Below are 21,386 nucleotides of genomic sequence, written 5' to 3'. Positions count from 1 at the left end.
AGGAGCATATCCACGTGGCGCACAAACCCACCTCAACAATATGGTAGCCTTGCCACGACCGAAACACCGGCTGCCAGAAGAAAGATTCCCTGGTTTTGACTCCCATCGGCGAGACAAAAAGCTTTATGGAAAGGATACGGCAATACCAAAACAATGTGCGTAGCTTCAACGCTTCACGAAACGCTCTAGCAGAACAGAAGGACTGTGGAGATTGGGCCACCACTATGAAAGATCACTAAAGCTTTGGAGGCGGTCGAAGAGTTACATTTGAAGAAGGGACCAATTCTGTCCCGAAACGTCGCGTCAGTTTGTAGTTTTAAATGCAAAGCATTTTTCAGCGAACTTCGGCAACTTTCAGTCTATCTATCTATCTATCTATCTATCTATCTATCTATCTATCTATCTATCTATCTATCTATCTATCTATCTATCTATCTATCTATCTATCTATCTATCTATCTATCTATCTATCTATCTATCTATCTATCTATCTATCTATCTATCTATCTATCTATCTATCTATCTATCTATCTATCTATCTATCTATCTATCTATCTATCTATCTATCTATCTATCTATCTATCTATCTATCTATCTATCTATCTATCTATCTATCTATCTATCTATCTAGCTATCTATCTATCTATCTATCCACCTACAACTTTTAGCTCTCCTGACCGTTTCGATAGCTGTATCAATACCAAACTTGGTAGGGCAAACATGACTGTATGAAGAACATAATAGACTTGTCACAGCATGAAGATCATAACATGTGTGTCATGAATGTCGTGATTTACATTTCAGTGTCCTGTAGCTTTTATGGTGGTTTCATTCACATGGCATGTTGTAAAGTTGGCATGGTATGATATGACTGCATGGCGAACACAAGCAACAGACCCTAACATGAAAATAATGACATGAGTGTCATGTAACAACATGACTACATGACAACCTCATGATGCGCTCACGGGCGTTTTGCTAGCGTCACATATACCAAATTTGGTATTACGGTACGTGAATGGATGACAAAGGTATGTGACTGGTGCAAACATGATAATCATGAGATGCGTGTCATGTAAAACCTTGACGACAGCCACGCTCATGATGCGCCGGTGGCCGTTTCGCTAGCTTCATCATCATCATCATCATCATCCTCATCAGCCTGACTACGTCCACTGCAGGACAAAGGCCTCTCCCATGTTCCGCCAGTTAACCCGGTCCTGTGCTTGCTGCTTCCAATTTATACCCGCAAACTTCTTAATCTCATCTGCCCACCTAACCTTCTGTCTCCCCCTAACCCGTTTCCCTTCTCTGGGAATCCAGTCAGTTACCCTTAATGACCAGCGGTTATCCTGTCTACGCGCTACATGCCCTGTCCATGTCCATTTCTTCTTCTTGATTTCAGCTATGATATCCTTAACCCCCGTTTGTTCCCTAATCCACTCTGCTCTCTTGTTGTCTCTTAAGGTTACACCTACCATTTTTCTTTCCATTGCTCGCTGCGTCGTCCTCAATTTAGGCTGAACCCTCTTTGTAAGTCTCCAGGTTTCTGCTTCGTAGCTAAGTACCGGCAAGATACAGCTGTTATATATCTTCCTCTTGAGGGATAGTGGCAATCTACCTGTCATAATTTGAGAGTGCTTGCCGAATGTGCTCCACCCCATTCTTATTCTTCTAGTTACTTCAATCTCGTGGTTCGGCTCTGCGGTTATTACCTGCCCTAAGTAGACATAGTCTTTCACAACTTCAAGTGCACTATTACCTATCTCGAAGCGCGGCTCTTTGCCGAGGTTGTTGTACATTACTTTAGTTTTCTGCAGATTAATTTTAAGACCCACTTTTCTGCTCTCCTTGTCTAACTCCGTAATCATGAGTTGCAATTCGTCCCCCGAGTTACTCAGCAATGCAATGTCATCGGCGAAGCGCAGGTTACTAAGCTATTCTCCATTGACTCTTATCCCTAACTGTTCCCATTCTAGGCTTCTGAAAACCTCCTCTAAGCACGCGGTAAACAGCATTGGGGAAATTGTGTCCCCCTGCCTTACACCCTTCTTGATTGGTATTCTGTTGCTTTCTCTATGAAGCACTATGGTAGCAGTTGATCCCCTGTAAATTTCTTCCAGAATGTTTATATATACTTCATCTACGCCCTGATTCCGCAGTGTTTGCATGACGGCTGATATTTCTACTGAATCAAACGCCTTCTCGTAATCTATGAAGGCTATGTATAGTGGTTGGTTATACTCTGAGCATTTCTCTATTACCTGATTGATAGTATGAATGTGGTCAATTGTTGAGTAGCATGTTCGAAATCCTGCTTGTTCCTTTGGTTGATTGAATTCTAATGTTTTCTTTACTCTGTTAGCAATTACCTTTGTAAATAGCTTGTATACTACAGAGAGCAAGCTGATCGGCCTGTAATTCTTCAAGTCCTTGTCATCTCCTTTCTTATGTATTAAGATGATGTTAGCGTTCTTCCAAGACTCTGGTACTCTTCCCGCCAGGAGACACCTCGTAAACAGGGTGGCTAGTTTTTCTAACACAATCTGTCCTCCATCTTTCAGCAGATCTGATGTTACCTGATCCTCACCAGCAGCTTCGCCCCTTTGCATGCTCTCCAAAGCTTTTCTGACTTCTTCTATCATTACTGGTGGGATGTAATCTGGGTTACTGCTAGTTCTTATAGTATTAAGGTCGTGGTTGTCTCGGCTACTGTACAGATCCCTGTAAAACTCCTCCGCTATCTTAACTATCCTATCCATATTGGTAGTTATTTTGCCTTCTTTGTCCCTTAGTGCATACATCCGTCTTTTGCCTATCCCAAGTTTCCTCTTCAATGCTTTGACACTTCCTCCGTTTTTCAGAGCGTGTTCAATTCTCTCCATGTTATACCTTCTTACATCGCATACTTTACGTCTATTAATCAACTTCGAAAGCTCTGCCAGTTCTATTTTGTCTGTTGTACTTGACACTTTCATGATTTGACGCTTCTTAATTAGGTTCTTCGTTTCCTGTGAAAGCTTGCCAGTGTCCTGTCTAACTACCCTGCCTCCAACTTCTACTGCACACTCCATAATGATACTCGTCAGATTATCATTCAGTGTATCTACGCTAAGGTTGGTTTCCTCACCGAGAGCCGAGTACCTGTTCTGCAGTGACACTCTGAATTCCTGTACTTTCCCTCTCAGTGCTAGCTGATTGATTGGCTTCTTGCGTATCAAGTTCTGTCGTTCCTTCTTCAAGTCTAGGCGAATTCGAGACCGTACCATTCTATGGTCACTGCATCGTACCTTGCCAATCACTTCCACATCCTGCACGGTTCCAGGGTGTGCACTCATTATAAAGTCTATTTCGTTCTTATTTTCGCCATTAGGGCTCCTCCATGTCCACTTGCGGTTTTCTCGTTTTCGGTAGAAGGTATTCAAAATCCGTAAATTATTGCGTTCTGCGAATTCTACTAGTAGCTCTCCTCTGGCGTTTCTAGTACCGATGCCATAATCTCCTACTGCCTGGTCTCCAGCCTGCTTCTTCCCTACCTTTGCATTAAAGTCGCCCATCACTATAGAATACTGTGTTTTTACCTTACTCATTGCCGATTCCACGTCTTCATAGAAGCTTTCAACTGAAGCGTCATCATGGCTGGATGTAGGCGCGTAAGCCTGTACTACCTTCATCTTGTATCTTTTATTCAGTTTAATTACGATACCTACCACCCTTTCATTAATGCTATAGTATTCCTCTATGTTGCCAGCTATGTTTCTGTGAATGAGGAACCCCACTCCCAGTTCTCTTCTGTCTGCCAAGCCCCTGTAGGAAAGGACGTGCCCATTCTGTAGCACCGTATAGGCCTCATCTGTCCTCCTAACCTCACTGAGCCCTATTATATCCCATTTAACACCCTCTAGCTCCTCGAATAGTACAGCTAGACTTCCCTCACTAGATAAGGTTCTAGCGTTAAACGTTGCCAAGTTCAGGTTCCAATGGCGGCCTGTCCGGATCCAGAGATTCTTAGCACCCTCTGCTGCGTTGCAGATCTGACCGCCACCGTGGTCAGTTGCTTCGCAGCTGCTGGGGACTGAGGGCCGTGAGTTATTTGACGTAATCATGTGGGAGGTAGTGGCCAGATACTGCACCAGGGTGGCCAATCCTTCTCTGGTGAGGGAGTGCGTTCTCGGCGGTGTTTGCCGGTGAGGCCGCACCCCAGGCCTCTTAATGCAGTTCCATCAACACGCGGATTTTTTTTTATCCGGTTGGGAACTGCGCGGTACCGGGATTTGAACCACGGACCTCTTGCATGCGAGGCGGATGCTCTAACCACTACGCCATCGCCGCTCTAGAGAGACGGCTAGCGACGTCTCTCTGTCACTAGCTTCACTTATACCTAATTTGGTATTTCGCGGTGCGAATGTATGACGAAAGGATGATACTGGTGCAAACATAATAAACATTAGATGCGTGTCATGTAACAACATGACTACATGCTACGCTCAAGATGCGCTCGCGGCCGTTTCGCTAGCTTCACATGTACCAAACTTGGTATTACGTAACGTGAACGGACGACATAGGTAAATTACACACCCAAAGATGAAAATCATGGCATGCCTGTCATGTAACAACTTGACTACATGCCACAATCATGATGCGCTCGTGGCCGTTTCGCTAGATTCTAGTATGCCATATTTGAAATTATGTAACGTCAATGGATGACGGAGGTATGTGACTTGTGCAAATATGATAATAATAAGATGCGTGTCATGTGAGAACATGGCCACTTACTTGCCACAGTCAAGGTGTCAATACATTTTAATGTGATGTGGTGCGCGGGCTCGCCAGAGTTCATTTCGTCACGTCACGCCGGCGTTGTCATGCCAGGCACCAGTCCTGCCATACATAGAGCTTCATAATATACGAAAACAGGAACTATAGCCCTAGTGTCTACTGGAGCTGCAACGCACGTTGCTTCAGCATCCATGGGAATGATGTGTACTACACAGATTAGTGTAATTTTCGTACTTCTGACTTGCTTTTGGCTCCGTGTGTGTTCGTGTGGATTGGAGCTGTTTTCTTGCGAAACAAATATTAGCATAACACCACGTAAGAGTGAGGGTATACCAAAGATAGGAGACCTGGAGGCTCGTAGAAATAGAAAGGGAATCCGTTTATTTGGCGGACTCGCGCCCACTAAAGGAAAATATACACATCGGCTTAGCGGGTGGCGAACAGCGTGTTCGACGGCCGTCGGGGAACCGAAAAACCCACTAGCTTGCAAGGCGCGTTCACCATCCGAGATACGCCCCCCAAAAGCAGTTATAACAGTCGTCGTAGAATCTGGGGTTATCTCGTAATGAACGAATGATCGACGTGCGGGCCACGATCTTCGCAAATGAATCGCGGTGCGTCTTGGACCACGATAAGGCCGCGTGCCGGCGGTATCGGCATGCGCAACACTATCCGCAATACGCTTCGCGGCATTGCTCCCATCCTCAACGTAAGCATCAACCCGATGCTTTGTTTAAAATGAAACAAAAACAAAAGGACAGCCTACGCGAAGGTAAATGGCAAATAAGCGCGAATTACGCGCACATAAACGAAAAAAGAGATGCAAACAGGGAGCGTTGATTGATTGATATGTGGGGTTTAACGTCCCAAAACCACCATATGATTATGAGAGACGCCGTAGTGGAGGGCTCCGGAAATTTCGACCACCTGGGGTTCTTTAACGTGCACCCAAATCTGAGTACACGGAACAGGGAGCGTCCTTTAGCACGCATGATAGGGCTTTAAACAGGCGACGTGTACCACTTCTTGTCGTGCGCGGCGTCGTTGGGATGAGCATGCCCCATCAGGGACCACTTCATAGTCTACTTCACCCACTTGACGGATGACTTTGTACAGGCCGAAATAACGGCGCATAAGTTGTTCGCTTAATCCGTGGCGGCGAATGGGCATCCAAACCCAGACTCTGCCACCTGGCCTGTATGTTAAATCGCGTCTCCACAGGTTGTAGTGTCTTGCGTCGTTTTGCTGTTGCTCTTTTATACGCAGACGCGCAAGCTGCCAGGCTTCTTCTGCGCTCTGAAGGTAGGCGGCCACGTCTAGGTTGTTTTCGTCGGTGACATTAGACAGCATGGCGTCCAGGGTATAAACGGCATCCCTCCCGTGGACGAGATAAAGTGGTGTCATTTTAGGGGTCTCCTGCACCGCGGTGTTGTAGGCGAAGACCACGAAATGCAGAATTAAGTCCCAGGTCTTGTGCTCTGTCTCCACGTACATAGCGAGCATATCGGCAATGGTCATGCTCAAGCGTTCCGTGAGACCGTTTGTCTGCGGATGGTACGCAGTTGTTCTTCGATGATCTGTATGACTGTAATGTAAGAACGCCTGAGTAAGATCAGCCATAAACACCGTTCCCCTGTCTGTTATTAGTACCTCAGGTGCGCCATGCCAGAGGAGAATGGATTCGACAAAAAAAAATTGGCTACTTCTACGGCTGTGCCGTTCGGAGGGCCTTAGCTTCAGCGTATCGGGTGAGGCAATCAGTGGCCCCTATGATCCACTTGTTACCGGATGTTGACGTCGAAAAAGGTCCAAGCAGGTCCATACCAATCTGTTGGAATGGTCTCGACGGGGTTTCAATTGGCTTGAGCAATGCAGCTGGTTTTGTTGGAGGTCTCTTCCGGCGCTGACATTCACGGCAACTCTTGACGTACCGCGCAACATCTGAGGAGAGGCGGGGCCAGTTGTACTGCTCTTGAATTCTGTGCAGTGTGCGCGTAAAACCGAGATAGCTGGCAGTGGGTTTGTCATGTAACGCTTGTAAAATTTCTTCTCGGAGGCTGCTTACGACGACAAGAAGGTAAGCTGCCTTATTCGGTGCGAAGTTTTTTTAACGACCAACCCGTTTTGCACACAGAAGGAGGATAACCCACGCTTGAACAGTGCAGGCGGTATGGAGGCCTTTCCTTCGATGTAGTTGATCAACTGTTGTAGGATCGGGTCTGAGCGCTGCTTTAATAAAAAGGTGCTGCTGCTGATAGGCCCAAGAAAGCCATCGTCGTCTTCATGGCTTGGGGTACGCCGACAGAGGCTCTTACGAGGCAGTCTGCGTCGGAGTGCTCACGACCAGACGTGTAGTCCACCTTCAAGTCAAACTCCCGAAGCTGTAGGCTCCATCGAGCAGAGCCGCCAGATGGGTCTTTCAAACTGGCCAACCAGCACAACGCATGATGGTCCGTTACAACCTTGAAGGGCCTGCCTTACAACTATGGGCGGAATTTCGAGGCGGCCCATCCTATCACAAGACACTCGTTCTCAGACGTGGAATAGTTCACTTCCGCTTTCGGCAGTGAGCAGGTTGCATACGCGATAACGTGCTCGCAGCCCTTGTGCTTGTGAACGAGAATGTCACCTAAGCCAATGCTGCTGGCGTCTGTATGTATCTCAGTTTAAGCATTTTTATCAAAGTGACCCAGCACCGGCGGCGACTGTAAACGATGTTGAAGTTCTTTGAATGCCTCACGTTGCGCAGCTTTCCATTTGTAAGGGGCGTCCGACCTGGTGAGCTGTGTCAAAGGGTCAGCAATGTGTGAGAAGTTCTTGACGAACCGCCGGTAATAGGCACGCAGTCCTAAGAATCAGCGCACTGTTCTCTTATCTTGCGGCTAAGGAAACTGTGCGATAGCGGCTGTCTTTTCGGGATCTGGTCGTACGTCATCTTTTCTTACAATATGGCCAAGGAACTGTAGTTCTTCATAGGCAAAATGGCATTTTTTTGCTTCAGTGTCAGCCCTGATGACTTAATTGCGTCCAGTACCGTCCGGAGCCTTTTCAGGTGGTCGCTAAAGTTAGAGGCGAAGACTACCACATATTCTAGGTATACGAGACATATTTTCCACTTGAGGCCTGCCAGCACTGTGTCCATTAGACGCTGGAAGGTTGCTAAAGCAGAACTAAGTCCAAATGGCATCACTTTGAACTCATGCAATCCATCCGGCGTGATGAAGGCGGTCTTTTCTCGGTATCTTTCATCAATCTGAAATTTTGCCAATACCCTGTCTTCAGATCAATAGACAAGAAGTACTTTGCATCACTAAGACGATCTAAGGTATCGTCGATTCTTGGTAAAAAGTACACGTCCATCTTGGTTACACTATTCAACAGTCGGTAATCGACGCAAAACCGAAGACTTCCGTCTTTATTTTTTGACAAGGATGACCGGTGCTGCCCTTGGGCTTCTCATTGGCTTAATTGCATCGTCGTGTAACATCTCCTCAACTTGCCCTCGGATGGCCTGGCGTTCACATGCCGACACACGACAAGGACTTTGGTGGAGAGGGTAGATGTCTTGTGTTATGATTCAATGCTTTGCGAGAGAAGTTGGTGGGACCCGTGAAAAAGTGGTGAAACAGTCGTCATAACGTCGAAGAAGGTTATGGAGCAGTTGCTGCTTGCAGTGAGGCAAGGAAGGGTTAATGTCGAAAGACAGCTGTAAGTTGTGGGCCTGTGGGGTGATGGTCACTGGATTAGAAAGGGCGAGGGTGTCGCTGACTTCAGAAATTTCATCGAGAAAGGCAATGGTCGTGCCTTTGGCCAGGTGACGGTGTTCTTAGATGAAATTTGGTAGCAGCACTGGACTCGTGCATTCCGGAAGTCCGCAATGCCTCTTGCGATTGCGATATCACGGCCAAGCAAAAGCTGTATGTTACCTTCGACGACGCCATGGGCATTTTTGGCAGTACCAGTGATTACGGTGATTAGGGTGATTGATCGGGGTGGGACGCTCATGTCATTATTGAGCACACGGTGGGCTGCGCGATTATGTGGTGCCGGGTATGAATTTGTGGCTTTATTCGAGGAAAGTTTGATGGATCTGGACACCAGGCCGATAACCGCGTGATGTTGAGTCAAGAAGTCCATGCCGAGAATGACGTCACGGGAGCACTGTGGGAGCACCAAGAAAGTCGCAGGGTATGTGTGACCATCGAATGTCATCCTTGCAGTACATCATCCTAATAGGGTGAGGAGGTGGCCTCCCACTGTGCGGATCTGCGGCCGTCTGAAGCCGTCTTAACCGTCTTCAGTTGTGCTGTCAACGGCCCGCTGATGACCGAATAGTCAGCTCCCGTGTCAATCAAGGCAGCCGTCGATAGATACTTCAAAATCGGTGAAACGTTGGCTGGAGTTGCGCATTGGTTTTGGGTTCGGGTCACGGCTTCGTCTTGTTGCTTCGTTTTGCTTCGTCTCGTAGCTTGGGTTGTTGTGCCTTGTCATCGTCGTAGATGATGTGCTGTAGTCTTATATGGTTGTCGGTGGAGGGTCTTCAGCTTTTCCTCTTGAAGCAACCTCACCTCCAAAGGTTGCTGGTTTTAGTTCCCACTACGGGGGCTTGGGGACCTTCTTCGTTCGTTGTCGCTGCGGTTCGGTGACGCGAAGCGTGGAGATGGCGGTGGTAGAGAACGGCTGGACAAGTACTCTGTATGGCGCAAATACTCTTAGATTGCCGGAGGTCGCCGTCCAGTGAGAGGCCTTGAAGTCCCAATGAGAAGCCTTGAAGTCTCATCCGCCTGTAGGGGCAGTGTCGAAGAATGCGGCCGGCCTCACCGCTGTGAAAGCATAGGGAACGGTCGTCGGGAGTTCTCTAGGTGTCGTATTTTCTTGGGCTTGGGTGTCTCTCGCATGTAGGTTGGGCGGGGAAGGTAGGATGGCAACTTGGGGCTGCAGGGTACCGCCGAGGACTGGGCTCGTTTCGTCGGGGTGGCCTAGTGTTCACTGCAGCGGCATAAGTCATTGCTTCGGCCTCTGTTCCAGCCGTCGCTGATGAAGAGCCAAGCGCCTGCTGGACTTCATCACGCACTCTGCCCAAGAAAGATGCTGCTTGGGGGGGCTGGGGGGCAGAAGGTAGCAATCAACGTAGTTCTTCTTTAACCACTTCTCGAACAGCTTCCCGCAGATCGTTGGTGGTTAGCCCACCTGGAATCGGTTCCGAGTAGAGCGAGCTGAGCTTAAACGGGCGACTGTTTTAGGGAGGTTTCTTATGAGGCCGTCGAAAAGCGACTCCGTCACCCCTCGCATTAGGTATCCGACCTTTTTGTCTTCGGTCATGTCTTGGTCCGCTCACCGAAAAAGACGTTTCATTTTTTCGACGTACACGTTTAGGGTCTCATTCGGCTGTTGCGTCCTCGATTCTAGCAGCAGCTGGGCCCTTTCTTTTCGCATGATGCTGGTGAAGGTCCTGAGCACCTCATTTTTCAGAAATTCCCAGGTGGTCATTGTGGTCTCATGGTTTTCATACCACGTTTTGGCGGGGCCGTCCAGGGAAAAGTAAACGTACTGCCGCTTCATTTATTCATCCCACCTGTTTACGATAGCCACGCTCTCGAATTGGTCGAGCCAGTCTTCTGGGTATTCAGCGGCATAACCATGGAAAGTTGGAGGCACCCGTGGCTGCTGCAGAATGACAGGGGTGGGCGATTGCGGGTTAATCATGGTGGCTGTGAAAGGGTCCTTTCATGGTCGCGTGGGGTCCGGTAGCAGTACCAGCTCAGGTGGCAGGTTTCGGAGGCGGCGGCTGCTTCGAGTATCCGTGTCTTCAGCGTCCTCGTTCTCTGCAGTGGCTGTTTTAAGGTGGTTCTTGTGCATACCCAGCACCTCCACCAGATTTCACGTAAGAGTGAGGGTAGCCCGAAGATAGGAGACCGGGAGGCTCGTAAAAATAGAAAAGGAATCCGTTTATTTGGCGGACTTGTACCCACTAAAGGTTATTATAAACATAGGCTTAGCGAGTGGTGAACAGCGTGTTCGATGGCCGTCAGGGAACCGAATGACCCACTGGATTCCAAGGTGCGTTCACTATCCAAGATACGCACCCCAAAAGCAGGTATAACAGTCGTCGTAGAATCTGGGGCTATCTCGTAATCAACGAATGGTCGACGTGCGGGGCACAATTTTCGCAGATTAATCGTTGTGCGTCTTGGACCACAATAAGCCACGTGCCGGTGGTATCGGCATGCACAACACTATCCGCAATACGTTTCGCGGCAATATAATGAGCGCTTGCGCTTCACAATCTTATTCTTTCAGACTTGCCTTTCCAAATCGGGTCACGAAATTTAAAAAGGTTGAATCTTTCTTTCAAAACAAAATCGAAATTCAGCAAGAAACGAAGCCACAAGTACGATTCGCCGTCCGCAGATACGAAGGCTAGGCAAGTGGTTGTACTACCTGTCATTATGGTCCCTGAACAATCGCAGCGCCAGAGCCCCTCTAGGTAATTTTAGGAAGCTCTATGATGCCTCGCAGGTGCGTGCCAAACTGTATTGTAGTAGTAGTAGTAGTAGTAATTTATTTTATTTCTTGAAAGGCAAGAAAAAGGATACAGAAGCAAAAGGCGTTTCATACGCCTGACAAAGGCCTCTGCACCTGTAGTTCGTCACAGATGCACTTTTTTTTTTTTTTTTTTTTTTTGCAGATACAAACAAGCAACAAAAACTAACATGTCATGTACCACATGAGCGCTAACAAAAGAAATACAGGAATAAAAAAAACAAGCAACATATAATACACTTAGCATAATACAGATGCAGGAACATAAAATGGATGCATCGTATACCATAATGAACTACTTACTTTCTTAACATTAACATTCTACCTACTCTTTTTACACAATATAGATTAGTGATGATAAGTTATTTCTTTTTTGATCAAAATTTCTTTAACTTGTTTTTTAAATGTCCCTAGGCTGACGTCAAACTGCAAGCCATTTTGGAATTCATTTACTATTCGCGTTGATTGGTAATGCAGTGTTTGCTTTCCGTAATTTGTCCTGGTTCTCGGTAAACGCTGTAAGTTTCTTCTTGCAGGATAACGTTGGTCATTTTCTTTTTGTTTATACCACTTATTTTTGTGTACCTCTTGAAGCAGTTTAAAATAATATATTTGGTTTGCCTTTAAGATTTCATGTTTATCAAAGAGCACTGAAGTGCGCAAACGGTCTATTCTACCCTGGTAATTTTCATAACAGCGAAGTATTTTCTTTTGTAGCATTATAAGTTTGTTATAATTTTTCGCTGTTGTGGTACCCCATACTAGTACGCCGTAACAAAGTCTCGAATAGAATAGGGCATTGTACAAATTTTTCTTCAGCCACTGAGGAATGAGGGAACCAATTCTGTACAGGCATCCTACCGTTCCCGCAAGTTGCCTAACTAAATGATTAACGTGGACATTCCACGTTAAGTCTTCACTGAACCATACCCCCAGAAATTTTTGATGTTTTTCTCGTTTTATGATGTTCCCGTCAAAGCTTATCTTTATGTCATATTTAACATGTTTATTTATTGGGCGAAATATAATATATGTCGTCTTCTTGGCATTTAACTGTAGCTTGTTTTGTTTAAGCCAGTTTGAGAGTGACGTCATATATTCATTTACATTTTTTTCTAGTATTTCTAAGTGATCTGATGTGAAAAATACATTTGTGTCGTCTGCATACATAATAAGCTGTGGTGAGGCGGGTATACATACAATATCATTAACATAAAGCAAAAAGAGCAAAGGACCCAGTATAGAACCCTGCGGAACTCCTTGGGTCAACTGAAGCCGACTTGATGTGGCTGTCTTCATTTGTACTAGTTGGTACCGGTTATGCAAATAGTTTTGTAATAGCTTAAGGGTGACCCCACGTATGCCGTACCGTGATAGTTTCCGTAACAATATATCATAATGTATTGAATCGAAGGCTTTTTTTAAGTCCAAAAATAAACCAAGCGTAAATTTCTTATTTTCCATATTTGTAATTATTTGATCTTTAATAATCGTTAACGCTTGTTCAGTAGACTTGTTTTTCTGAAAACCATACTGACATGTTGTGATGATGCCATACTTATTGAAAAAGGATAACAACCTGTCGTGAATAACGCCTTCAAAAACCTTTGATAATGTCGAGAGTACTGAAACGGGTCTATAATTTGACATATTATTAATGCCACCTCCTTTGTAAATTGGGGTTACCCTTGCAACTTTTAACTGTGCCGGAAACACGCCTGTTTTCAGTACAAGATTTACTATGTAAGCAAGCGCCTCGGATATTAGCGGACATATCAACTTTAGTTCAGCTGCGGTGATTTCGTCTATACCTGGCGTCACATTGCTCTTAAGTTTTTTTATTAGGTTAGCTATCTCAGCACTGTCAGTAGGAAGCATAAAGATTGAATTCTGCATAGCTGTTGTTTCTTCGAAACACGAGTCATCTTCTCTTTCAGAAAAACCACTATACGCGCCCGCATTGACGAAATGACGATTTATAGCATTGGCTAGGTTCTCTCCACGCAGCACCACGTTTTCCTCTTGCATTTCTGTGATGTCATGTCTTGCTTTCTTTCTCCCAGTAAGGGCATCCACTGTTTCCCAGACCCTTCTTGGGTTATCACATATGTTCTGAAATTTTTTCTGATAATATTCTCGTTTAGCCTTTTTTAAGTCTGATGTAAGTGCGTTGCGGTATTTTTTGTACTCGGCAAATGCTTCGGGTTCTCGTAGGCTTAAAAAATTTTTAAAAAGGCCATTTTTTATTTGAATACGTTTATAAAGCGAGCAGTCTATCCAAGGTTTCCGGCAAGTTTTTCTCTTTTGAAAAGAGACTTCTTTCCTAGGAAATGCCGTGTTGTAACAGTGACGTAATGCATTCAAAAAACCATTATAGGCCTCATCAGCATCTTTTATCTTATATATATCATTCCAATCTACTGCTTTGACGAGCTGAAAGAATAAGTTCTTACTTTCACTATTTATGTTGCGTCGGACGAAGGTTTCCTTCTGTTGCTTTTGGTGTTTCAATAACAAGGGTATGTAACAAAAAACTGGCAAATGATCGCTAAGATCACTTGACACGATACCGCTTATGATCTCCGCTGGGTTCGAATTTGTAACGCATATATCGAGTAATGTTGCACTGTCCCTGGTCACTCTGGTAGGGGAACATACATGATTTGCACAACCAAACGCAGAAAGCAGTGTCTCAAAATGTACGGCGGGCGTATCGTTTGCAGCAAGATTGATATTAATGTCCCCCATGATAACATAAGAAGTGTTGTGAAGTAATGGGGAAGATAGGAGTGTGTCTATAAACTCTAAAAAACGTGTTTTGTGCCCTTGAGGCGGCCTATAAATGACAATCGCTACAAGTTTATCAACCTTTATAGCCAAACATTCAAAATCTGTTGTGATTACCGACAGTTCTAGTTTTTCATGGGTATATTTTTCTTTTACATAAATTGCGACTCCGCCTCCTTTTCTGTCCGCGCGGCAGAGATGCTCAGATCGATATCCAGGAAAACTTGGGACATTATTATCATCGGTTAACCACGTTTCAGTGAACATGAGCATATCAAAGTTTATTGCCGCGGTGTCTAGAAAAATGCTTATGTCGTCTATTTTACTTCTAATACTCCTGGCATTCACATGTAAAGCAGAAAGGAAATTTTTATTTTGTGGATAACACGATTTTAAATCAAGAACATTGTAATACTTATGAGTTTCACTGAAAACACTCATAGTGAACAACGAAAAACAACATTGGTACACGCAAGATACACTCAGCAAACTCAGCACATTTTTTCTATGTCATCTTGACAGGTCACATTAACCACAGCAGAAGATTCATCCTTACGGGCAAGCACTCTACCACCAGAAGTCCAGACAAACTTCCATTGTTTTTCCTTTTTCCTTTGGATGGCGGCTGAAAGCAGCGCCTTGTTAGCTTGAGTTAGGTGCTCATTTACAAAAATAGCAGCCCCTGGTCTAAGACCAAGCATTGAAGTGTCTAATCTCCTCTTTCTACATTTAGCCAGAAAATCATTCCTCTTTCCACGCCTGACGAACCGAGCAAGAATGTTCTGAATTGTAGGTTTTGGCGTGCGAACCCAGTGACAAATGTCAATATCTGACGTGTCAACGGTCTCACCCACGCTATCCCCAATCTTTTGAAGAATACTGAGAGCATCACTACCAGGTGGTATGCCTTTAATCTCCAGGTTATTTGAACGCTGATACTGCTCTAGCTCATCACACTTCTTCGACAGGCGCTCATTCTCTGTCTTTAGTTTCCTGTTTTCACTAAGCAGTTCCTTCATTTCCTGCCTTAATGTCCTGATATCTTCTGCGACGTCTTTAACATCATTGCATACATCAGAACAAAAAGACACTCCCTCTTTCAGTTCCTTCATTTCTACCCGGAAATCCCGTTTGAAGTTCTCAAACGCCCTGAACAGGTCACGTAACTCTTTAGAATCTGAAGTATCTTTTCCAGAGCCCTTACTTCCCATTTCCAAAATGTCATGCACAACAACAGCAAAGACGCTATGTTCGGCAGCAGTGCACTCCTATGCCAGAGAAACAAATGGGACTAGCCTCACCTGCAAAAGCAGTAGATTGAGCGTCAGAGGTACGCCTTTCTTGTGCACTGCTGCCGAACTAAGCGAGCCGCAGGATTCCGCCGTCTTTTCTACTGTTCGCCGTCACTCCCTCCGTGTCAGCTGACTTGATAGGCTCATGCGCCGAAATGGCTGCGCAGAAACGCCGAAGCGATGTCCGGGGGCCAGCGTGTCTTGCTTGTTCGTTGAAGAAACGGCAGTATTTCCACGAGGCTCGGTAGGCCGACTTGGCAGGGAAATCTGCAAAAGCAGTAGATTGAGCGTCAGAGGTACGCCTTTCTTGTGCACTGCTGCCGAACTAAGCGAGCCGCAGGATTCCGCCGTCTTTTCTACTGTTCGCCGTCACTCCCTCCGTGTCAGCTGACTTGATAGGCTCATGCGCCGAAATGGCTGCGCAGAAACGCCGAAGCGATGTCCGGGGGCCAGCGTGTCTTGCTTGTTCGTTGAAGAAACGGCAGTATTTCCACGAGGCTCGGTAGGCCGACTTGGCAGGGAAATCTGCAAAAGCAGTAGATTGAGCGTCAGAGGTACGCCTTTCTTGTGCACTGCTGCCGAACTATTGCTTTGACGCATGCGAGTTTTAGCGCGTCCGGCATCCCTCCGTCAAGAAATGCGGGAGACGCAGTGTTGTGTGGGTAACGTATCAGCGCGAATTGTAGCATGGCGCATTTCGCGCCGGTTGCCGCCGGGGCGCGGCGACGAACGCTAATCGCGCCTGGCGTCAGACTATAGAAGGCTCGCGTTTTGCTAAGTAGCGTCGCTGTGCCCAGCGTGCGCACACGTCAACGCTTCATTGGATTATAACGGCTCTTTATGATGGGCTCACGGCCGTTTTGCTAGCTCCACATATACCAAATTTGGTTTTACGTGATGTCAATAAATGCTGAAATATATGACTGGTGCAAACATGATAATGCGGACACGCGCGTCATGTAAGAACATGACAACATACCACGCTCATAGCGTTCTCGCGGCCGTTTCGCTAGCTCCACATATAATAAATTTGGTCCACGTGACGTGAATAGATGGCGAAGGTAAATGACACATCCAAACATACTAATCAAGACATAGAAGTCGTGCATTCCATTTCACCTTCACCTCGTAACGTTGTGCTGATTTTAAAGTGACATATCAACATTTCGAATTCATGCTTCGCACATCATCGATTCCAACTGTACGTGGGATCTGTCAATTTTTTTATTTTGACATGATACACTTTGACTAAACGGGGCTGAAGAGTTTGTTATACTCGTATGAATTTTCACCCAGCCAGACAGACCTCTGGTGTCTATGCTCCCGTTTAAAGGTTTATATATGCTTGACATGTGTTTTTTTGCAGTTATTAGCTCCCTGTACGTTCAAGATTTGTTTCGAGTATTTCATCTTCAGTAATTTCGAACCAGAAAACGCCTTGTTCACAGTGTTTATCTGTAAAAGCAAATCTTATCTGATTTTGCACTTGGTCTTTCTTTACATGCGTCATCACAGTTGGCAAGCCAGTTCTTCTGCTTCGATAAGTACGTGCCGGGTATGCGCAACGGACGCTGTCACGAGCTATGCGATGGTGAGTGAAGTTGTGATCCCCTCAACTTTTAGATGCGAAGCGTCTTTTGCTGGGGCCTATGTCCCACGGCGCCAGTGGGGCGCGCAGACACTTCACGCATGCACAACTCTTCCCTATCCTTCCTCCAACAGCTGCGCCTTACCTTTCCCACCTCTCTCCTACCGTCCGCTTGCACTCGCACGCTCCTATCTCTCTAAGAACTCTTGCCCGCGGCGTTTATACCACATTTGCCGCGATGAGCCCAGCCACAATGAGCGCTAGCGTCCACGTAACCACCTGTGTGAGCGTTAGGGCCCGTTGCTTGGCGCCTACACATGGTTTTTTTAGCGGGAGATGGCCTAGTTTTTTTTTCTTGTGCGAGTGCTCGTACCCATGTCGAATGCAACATGGCTGATTGGCAACGAGCGCCTACTAACAGACATGTTTGTATTCGCGACAACTGCATTTGACCAGCTACAACTTCTGCTCTTGTTATTATCGTGCGCAAGCCGCAAGTGGGAGGGAACACTCTCGAATGGTGTCGACAACGATAAAACTATCACAGGCGCTACCTTGAACTCGTGGACATTTTCTAACTTACTACGCGAGGGCTATGCAATAACGCTGCAGTTTAAGATAATGCACGTATAAAAGCACGCGTGTTAAAGAGCATTCCAGACAATTAACGACCATACCTGCCGCTGTCTTCATTGTTGTGCGATGTGCTTATTACGATATAAATTATATGGACACTCTCAACTGGATTTCACTGCCAACGTTAGCTTCGACGTGGGCATCAATGTCATGCACCGTATATGTATACATATTTTTATATTTCAAAACGCAAGAAATAAAAAAATCCAGAAAAAATACTTGCGCGCGGAATCTAACGTTGGATTTCCGCGTTGTGAATACGAGAAGTTAACCACTGAGCGACCATGGGGATATCTCTTTCAACGTCCAAACGGCACGCTATTTATATCTACCACTAACCACATACCGGGAGGGGGGCTAGAATTTTTTCAGCATGATCAGCAAGATGGCGCAGTGCACGCGCGGCGGCTCTCATCTCTAACGCCTACTTTGGCCAGCTGAGCGGAGGGGAGTGGAAGATTTCTCACGCGCCCTTATCTCCCCGGTGGAGCAGATCATACGTCTCGGCTGGCATAAGACTGGCAACAGAAACAGGAACGTTTCTGTTGTAGTTACGGGGCGCACAATGGTCACTGAATTCGTTGTACAGCATCTGTTTGCAAAAAGGGCACGCTTTTGAGACACAGCGAAGTAACAACTGAGACGCTTATTTTAGTTCATCTGTACCTGTGGCCCTCCACTACGGCGTCATAAAACCGAGCAATTAGAGGCGAGCGTGGCAGCCCTCCCCACTCAAATCATGTCGGCAGTCCGCGAGTCCTTTCAGGACATGTTCACGGCAGCCTTAACGCAAGCACTTCCCGAAATTGTGGCGCAGGTCTCTAACTCAGTCCTTAAAGCCATGCAGCCCTGGGTTATCGCCCAAATTAAAAACACCACTCAGAGCGACTCCCCGCAGGTTAAGCGCAAGCCGGCCTCCCGTCAGGCAGCAGAAGAAGGCTTTTCAGGGCTGGCTCCAGGTCCGGACCGGTCCTCTGCACCGTAAATAAATACTAAAAGGTGGCTAGCCAATCTAATAAACAAGCTAAATATCTACAAAAATTTGAGATTATACAATGGAACTGCAGGGGTTTTAGAGCCTGGAAAAAACGGTCGCACCTTCAGCTCTACTTGCAGTCCCTCGGAAACATGCCTGCCTTGCTTGCTTTGCAGGAGCCCGGTTTGGACGTTAAATTCTCTGGCTATAGCCCTTTCCAGGGGGGGCCCTCGTCATGCATCCTGGTGAACAAGGCATATACCGCGATTCAGGTCGATTTAAACTTAAGTACTGAACAAGAATACACAATGGTCAGAGTACTGCCTCTCAGACGTCGCGACCAGTCAATACACATCCTAAATATATACAGCCCCCCGCATAAGCCCCGCGTAACTTTTAGCGAAATCTTCCTCCGGGCGATCAAGTTGGCAAACAAGGACCCCTTAGTGATCGTGGGAGACTTCAATGCTCCCAGCCTTCACTGGGGCTATCACTACGAGGAGGCCAGAGGACGTAAGCTGGCGGAGCTTATCTCCACCCTTCGCCTCACGCTGCTCACGGATCCGGCGTACCCCACTCGAGTGGGGAATTCGGTAACCCGTGACACGTGTCCGGACCTCTCTCTCGTAAAAAACGCTAAGGATGCTACCTGGGAGAACTTGGGCGATTCTCTAGGCAGTGATCACTGCCTTCTCCGGGTCACACTCCTGGAAAAGTCAGCTCATAAAAAATGCGGTCAAGCCAAGTTGACCGATTGGACCCAATTTCGCAATCAGACTATCCCTCCCGTACTATTTTCTGGAGGCTATGCAGAATGGGCTCAACACGTAAACAACATTCAGAAAAGACTTACTACTACCCTCCAAACTAACGAAGAAATCCCCGCAGTTGACACTCACCTCCTACACTTGTGGGAGGCGCGCCGAAGCTTAACAAAACGTTGGAAAAAGCAGAAGACTAATCGCAAATTACGTATCCGCATAGCCCAACTCACGGAACAAGCTCCAGCGTATGCTGCCCAACTCTCAGATTCAAATTGGATAGCCCGCTGCGACGCCGCAGCTCGTCAGATGAGCTCGAAGGGGACATGGCGTCTCTTTCGCAGTCTCATAGACCCCTCTCAAACGAGAGGGGGGGCGCAGAAGCAGCTCCGGCGAGCTCTGCAAGGGTACCAAGACACTCCGGCACAGCTTGCGGATGCTCTGTGCGATAGGTATCTCTGTCGTACGGAGGACCCGCCTGGGCCGGCGTACACGTACTCTGGTAAGCCTAACTACCAACTCGATGCCCGTTTTGAGTTGCATCACCTTAAAGCGGCTTTAGCTAAAATGCGCAGGGGTACGGCTCCGGGGCTGGACCGCATAACAGTAAAGCTGTTGGCAAACCTCCCTGACACAGCCTACCTCCATTTATTGGAATACATGAACGAGATCTGGGACGGCCGTGCGCTCCCTTCCGAATGGAAAACGTCACTTGTGACTTTTATCCCCAAAGCAGGCAAGGCCGTGAATACGGAAAATCTGAGGCCCATATCACTGACTTCGTGCGCGGGCAAGCTTATGGAGACGATGGTACGGGATCGCCTCTCCCCATACCTTGAGGGCAAGGGCTTCTTTGCAGACACCATGTTTGGGTTTTGCCCACACATGTCTGCACAGGACGTCCTTCTCCAGCTCCATAGGGCCGTCATACAGCCCATAAGTATGCAACACAATGATAAAGCCGTCCTCGCCCTTGATCTGAAGGGGGCTTTCGACAATGTTAAACACAGCAGCATCCTGGCTAACTTGAGCTCCACTGATTGCGGGGCTAAGGCCTTTGCATATGTCAGAGATTTTCTCTCTAAACGCCAGGCACTTCTTCGGATCGAGGACGAGGAATATGGCCCGTACATTATGGGAACACGGGGTACCCCACAGGGAGCAGTGTTATCACCACTCCTTTTCAACATTGCTATGATGCGCCTTCCAAGCGAATTGGCCAGAGTGGAAGGCACACAACACGCGGTATATGCCGACGATATTACAATCTGGACCACTGAAGGGAGCCTTGGTGAAATGCAGGAACGCCTTCAGCAGGCCGCATCCATAGTCGAGGCGTATGCCAACGATTGTGGACTCCAATGTTCTCCAAACAAATCAGAGCTTCTGCACGTTAGAGCGAATCCAAGAGATAAGTCAGCCATACACATCTCCCTGTCTGGGGTTCCCATCAAAGAGGTGGAGGAGCTCCGGATTCTGGGCCTGTTCATTCACCACAGACTTAGACCGGACTCCACTATAGCGAAACTTAAGAGAATAGGCGAACAGGTAGGGCGCATGATCCACCGCGTTTCCAACAAGCGGGGTGGTCTGCGGGGCAGGGACGCGCTTCGGCTCGCGCATGCCTTCGTGACTAGCCGGATCCTCTACGCCGTCCCATACCTTCGCACTAACAAGCAAGAAGACGAAAGAATAGATGCCATCATTCGTAAGGCTACTAAACGAGCTCTGGATCTCCCGGTGGCAACTTCCAACGCCAAACTGAGGGCATTAGGTGTGCTCAACTCCTACCAGGAGTTGCGGGAGGCCCACCTTATGAATCAATATACGCGGCTCGTGCAGACGGCTCCCGGGCGCCGCCTGCTAAACCGCTTACATATACAGCACACTTGCACTGCAGAGGAGGCGGAGCGTATTCCGGAACTGTGGCGGCATATGCTCTTGGTCGCTCCACTCCCCAGTAACATGGATAAGCACACGCACGAAAGCAGAAGACAGGCGCGGGCTCGGACGCTTGAGAGGCA

At 47.0% G+C, this 21,386-nt stretch overlaps 1 protein-coding gene across 1 annotated transcript in view; it reads left to right on the top strand.

Moving 5' to 3' along the window:
• Positions 1-21,386, top strand: part of LOC119185825 (lysozyme C-1-like) — a 405,391-nt gene that overhangs the window by 170,502 nt on the left and 213,503 nt on the right. The window contains exon 3 of the mRNA XM_075886446.1: positions 16,917-16,992. Coding sequence (XP_075742561.1) covers positions 16,917-16,992 — 76 coding nt within the window. The remainder of the gene's footprint in view (positions 1-16,916; positions 16,993-21,386) is intronic.

The sequence above is a fragment of the Rhipicephalus microplus genome, chromosome 2 (genome assembly GCF_043290135.1).
Source record: "Rhipicephalus microplus isolate Deutch F79 chromosome 2, USDA_Rmic, whole genome shotgun sequence".
NCBI classification, from domain to species: domain Eukaryota; kingdom Metazoa; phylum Arthropoda; class Arachnida; order Ixodida; family Ixodidae; genus Rhipicephalus; species Rhipicephalus microplus.
This window is presented reverse-complemented; position numbering and strand designations above follow the sequence as displayed.